We start from the raw sequence: 5523 nt of genomic DNA, 5'->3' as shown, positions 1-5523 counted from the left end.
TGTTGGGCCAAAGGGCAATTGCAGCACTGTGTGGCACCCTGGAACCAATGAGAAAATTGTGACACTACAGAGCCCCATGGAACTCAGGATTCATGGAACAGTGTGGGACTCGTGGAACCAAAGGTCCATTGTGACATTGCAGGGCCTTATGAAATACTGAAAACCATTGTGAAACTTCGAGGCCTCATTGAACCAAGCGGCTCTGTAGAACCAAGGAGAACATTTTGACACTGCAATATACTCCACTGAAAACAATGCAGAGAGAATTATTTTGCCCTGTTTTCTTTTCCAGTTTATAGATTGATATAATAAATGTCCAATTGATATTGATCCCCAGAAGCTTCTAATGAAGTCAGAAAAGATATGAAAGTCAAGACCCTTCATGGATGACAATCAATAACACTTTGTCCCCACCCCCTCCCCACCATTTCCCTCATCCAACCCCTGGCACTAATATGGATCAGGAATGGTGTGGCCAGCAGGAGCAGGGCAGTGATTCTCCCCATGTGCTCAGCACTGCTTGGGCAGCACCTTGAGTGTTGTGTCCAGTTCTGGGCTCCCCAATATAGGAAGGACATGGAGGGGCTGGAGTATGTCCAGAGAAGGGCAACAAGGCTGCGGAGGAGTCTGGAACAAAAGTTTTGTGAGGAGTGGCTGAGAGAGCTAGTGTTGTTTATCCTGGAGAAGAGGAGGCTCAGGGGAGACAGGGCAGTATCAGGGCACAGGTTGGACTTGATGATCTTCAAGGTCTTTTCCACCCTTGCTGATTCTGTGATTCTCTTAAACCACCTGTGCAGCAGTTGCAGGATGAGCCCTGGGACTCCTCTTCAGGAGCTCCAGCAGCCCAGGTCCCTCAGCTTCTCCTGCCAGCCCCAAAGCCCATCCTGTCAGTCCTGCAGAGCCTCTGCAGCTCCTCCTCACTGCCCAGAACAGGGAGCCCCAGAGCCAGACACAGCAGCCCAGATGTGCCCCCCTGGCCTGCAGTGCCTCTGGCAAGGGAGCAGCACCAGGCACTGCAGGAGCCTGCAGACAATTCCTGCAGCACTTGTAGGATGATCCTGCTGCCCAAGGGACGTTCCCATGGGGCCAAGTCAGGAACTGCAATGGGGAGTGGGGCCTGAGAGGAAAGGGCAAATATGTATGGGCTGTTTGCAGGGGAGGGAACAGGGGTGGGCAATGGAAAGAAATTTGAGGCAGGGAGAGTAAGGAGAGCAAAGGTGAAGCCAAGGAAATGCTGAGGGCAGTTTGGGGGTGGCTGCCAGACAGCCCTGGCTCTGAGCAACAGTGTCTGCAGTGGGACAGGAAACTCCCAGCTGATGGGAAAAAACTTTCTGGCTGACTGCAGAGGCCAGGACAAAGCTGAGTGGTTTCCCTGGTGTCCCCCAGCCCTTGCTGGCCCCAGGGGCAGATGGCATTTGTGCTCCTTCAGGTTCATGTCCCCACACCAACAGCATGGGGGTGCTCCCCCTGCTCTGTGCAATGCAAACAGGGGCTGCTGAGCCAGTGCTGCTGTGTCTGTGCCTGCAAGGATGGGGCACCTGTGTGAGCTGGGGGAAAGGCCAGGGCTGCAGAGGGGGGATGTTGTTGGCAGCTCCATGAGGACGCTCTGGGACGCTGCCCTGGGCTGTCCAGCACACTGGGGATGGATCAGCCCCTGCTCTGCTGCTCCTTCCCATCTGCCCCATGCTCCTTGCAGTGCCCCAGCCATGCTGTTTGCCCCCAGCCTGCCCACGGCCAGCCTGGGGCTGCTCACGGGGCTTTTCTGTGCTGAGCATTGGCCTGGGCATGTTCTTGAGAGAGCCTGGGCAAGGAGCCTGGAGCCCCCAGGCCCTGGCCTGAGGCGTCAGCGCTGCCCCAGCAGTGCCCATGGCCTGTCCCTGCTGCAGCCCCGGCACTGCCACCCCCAGGGCTGTGCCCGGACCCGAGAGCACTCAGGCCCTGCAGCAACACCAGGGCCACCAGGGCAGCGGGGCAGGGCCACGGCAGCAGCACTGGCAACACCAAGTGCTGCTGCTGCTGGGCACAGCTGCTGTGCCAGCACTGATCTGCCCCCAGCTCTGCACACAGACATTGCTGCTGCAGCTCCAGAGAAGGCAACAACAGGGGATCTTTGCAGAAAACTCTTCTGGGAGATACTTTAGTTCCTTTAAAGGCCACCGAGTGTGCGGCCCCTCATTGAAAGGGTCTGTGGTCACAGGGAAGGTGGAGAGAAACAAAATGAGAAATGGCACAAGGAATGACATTTATTTGTGGACAATATGAAAAAAGTAAAACAAAGAAGAAGAGCTTCCATAATGAAACTAAGAAGTAGCAAATAAGACTTTTATTACAAGTGATTTGGCGTAATTGGCCAGCAGTTTAAAGTTTGTGAATGCATGCAGTCATCAGTCTCCACACTGCAGCCTTGAGCTCCTGGTTCCTCAGGCTGTAGATGAGGGGGTTCAGAGCTGGAGGCACCACCGAGTACAGAACTGTAACTGCCAAATCCAGGGATGGGAAGGACATGGAGGGAGGCTTCAGGTAGGCAAACATTACAGTGCTGATGAACAAGGAGACCACAACCAGGTGAGGGAGACAGGTGGAAAAGGCTTTGTGCCGTCCCTGCTCAGAGGGGATCCTCAGGACAGCCCTGAAGATCTGCACATAGGAGAAAACAATGAACACAAAACAACCAAATGCAGAACATATGGACAACACAATAAGTACAAGTTCTTTGAGGTTTGACTGTGAGCAGGAGAGCTTGAGGATCTGGGGCACCTCACAGAAGAACTGGCCAAGGGCATTGCCCTGGCACAGGGGCAGGGAAAATGTATTGGCTGTGTGCATGAGAGCATTGAGAAAGCCACTGGCCCAGGCAGCTGCTGCCATGTGGGCACAAGCTCTGCTGCCCAGGAGGGTCCCGTAGTGCAGGGATTTGCAGATGGACACGTAGCGGTCGTAGCACATGACGGTCAGGAGGAAATATTCTGTTCCAATGAAGAACAGAAAGAAAAAGAGCTGAGCAGCACATCCAGTGTAGGAGATGTCCCTGGTGTCCCAGAGGGAATTGTGCATGGCTTTGGGGACAGTGGTGCAGATGGAGCCCAGATCAGCGAGGGCCAGGTTGAGCAGGAAGAAGAACATGGGCATGTGCAGGTGGTGGCCGCAGGCTACGGCGCTGATGATGAGGCCGTTGGCCAGGAGGGCAACCAGGGAGATGCCCAGCAAGAGGCAGAAGTGCAGGAGCTGCAGCTGCCGCATGTCTGCCAGTGCCAGCAGGAGGAAGTGCCTGATGGAGCTGCTGTTGGACATTTCTGCTGTCCTTGCATGGGGTTCTGTAAGAAAAGTCATCATGGAATAGTTGTGTTTGGAGAGGACTTTAAATATCCCAGCACAGCCTGGGGGCATTTTCCCCCCACTGCCTGCCCTGGGCTCTGCTGCCTGGAGCTGTCCCTGCCAGCAGCTGCTTCCCTGTGCCCAGGGCTGGGCCCTGCCAGTGCTGCCACAGCCCAGCCCAGCCCTGGGGGCTCAGCTCTGCCCTGCAGACCCCTCCCAGCTCTGGCACTGCCCAGGGACAGCTCTGGCTCTGCAGGCACCATCAGAGCAACCCAGAGTTGGCTAGAAATGTGACACTGATGCTGCTTCTAAGGGGTCCTGTGCTGATATCTGTCAGTGGCTGGTTTAGCAAGATCTCAGAGATTTTTTTTTTATTTTTCTCAGCCTGAAATGAGAGATGAATGTCTGTGTGCAGTTTCCATCCCAGCAACCTAGGACAGTAGAACATAAAAGCAGTTTATCCCCTTTTACGCAGCCCCTTTTCTGCTGTGCTCCCTGTATAATCTAATTTCTGCAGTTCAATGCCATGCTGGAAGCATTCCTAAAAAAATGCAGCATCCCTACCACACAAGGAGAACACTTCCAAGCCTTTCCAGCTGTCTCCTCCCACCTAGATCTTGTCCCTGAGCACTGGGAGCAGCTGCCAGGGCTGGCTGAGAGCTGTCCCTGGCAGGCAGCAGAGTCCCTGCCCCAGCACAGCGCCCTGGGCTGCAGGACCCTGGTCTGCACGACAGCCCTGGGCACCCCTGGCTACCCTGCACAAGAGACAATCAGAGAATGTACTCACAGGGTCTGTAGGCATTGGGATGTTCCAGCTTTAGGAGATGGCTCCAGGAGCTGCAGCTGCTTTCTCCTGCAGCCAGAGGTTCCTGTGCCAAGGGCTGGCAGTGATTCTGCCCCAGGCACTTCTCAGCACCTTCTCAGCCCTGACTGATTGAAGCTCTCTGTGCCTCTGTGCTGTGCCTGGGGTGGCTGCAGGCAGTGCCCCAGCCCTGCTGGGCTGGCAGAAGAGCTGCTCATCAAGAGAAATGTGCTTTTGAAGCTCTTCTTAGTTACCAGGAGCTGCCTCTATGCCAGGACCCCAGCCCAGCTAAGCAGCACAGACACAGCACAAGGACTTTAATGAGCCTCTGGGGCTTTGTGCTCAGGCCCTGAACATCAGTCCCTGAGAGGGAGCTGAAGAAATCTCTCCAGAACTCCAAGTCAGAATCCAACTCCAAACTTTCTTGGACTTTTAATGGGTCCCACTAAGGGACACAACGGAGAAAGTGTCCCCAGGCCCCAGGCAGAGCAGAGAACTGGAGACAGTGATGACAGGTGGGGACAAGGAGAAGCCAAGTCTTGGTGCCCTGGGGCACAGCAGAGTCTGTGCCACCAAGGGCTGTGAGGAGACACCTTGTCCTGAGGCCCTGGGGCCTCCTGGCACAGCCCAAGCCAGGCTGGGCACTGTCAGCCCCTTGTCCTGTCCTCAGCATCCTCCCCTAGCCCTCATCCCAGTGACCTCAAGGATCTGCTGGAAGGAGTCCCTGGAGAGCCTTGCTCAGGAATTGCCCTGGGGGCTCCTTAATGCTCCCTGCAGGGACTGCAGATTTTTCAAAGAACTTTGGGTTTGGCTTTTGCCTTGGAGTCTTTGAGCGGTTTGTGCAATCATGGCCTCCAATTATCTGCGGTAATTATTCCTTGGAGAGGCTTTCTCAGTAACACTCTGTGGGGCTCAATACTACAGGGTACTTCAGTTATTTTAAGGTACTTGGTGTTTCCCTTTTGATACACACTGTGTAAGAGATTTTGCAATCATGGCCCCAGATATCTGCTTTAATGAGTCCCTTGAGAGCTTTGTACTGACACTCAGTGGGGCTCATTAATGCCTTGAGATAGTCAAAGTTTTTAAGGTACTTTATGGATTTTAGTATGCTTTTAGGTACTTTTAAGGAATTTCGTTCCAAAATTGAGTGTCTGAGCGGTTTTTGTGCCATGCTGGCCTCCAATTCTGTTGTCCAAGGTGTCCATGAGGATCCTGCGTTGGGTATCTTCCCCCTTTCTGTTTTACAACAAAGATGGAACTGAAAGAATTTTGTAAGACTTTCTAAAAGCATCCAAACAAACATGGGAAATTAAAACACAACAACAACCACTAAAAGAATTATTAGTCCTGTTTTAGATAGACATCATCCAACCCTTTAGTCCCTTGGATTGGAAGAGTTTATT

General features: G+C 53.7%; 1 protein-coding gene across 1 annotated transcript; it reads right to left on the bottom strand.

Annotated features, from left to right (window-relative positions):
- Positions 1-2358: 2358 nt before the first annotated feature.
- Positions 2359-3291, bottom strand: LOC141729792 (olfactory receptor 14C36-like). The gene has a single exon (XM_074545517.1). The coding sequence runs from the start codon at positions 3289-3291 to the stop codon at positions 2359-2361; it is 933 nt and encodes a 310-aa protein (XP_074401618.1).
- Positions 3292-5523: the final 2232 nt, after the last annotated feature.

The sequence above is a fragment of the Zonotrichia albicollis genome, chromosome 8, assembly GCF_047830755.1.
Source record: "Zonotrichia albicollis isolate bZonAlb1 chromosome 8, bZonAlb1.hap1, whole genome shotgun sequence".
Classification (NCBI taxonomy): Eukaryota; Metazoa; Chordata; class Aves; order Passeriformes; family Passerellidae; genus Zonotrichia; species Zonotrichia albicollis.
This window is presented reverse-complemented; position numbering and strand designations above follow the sequence as displayed.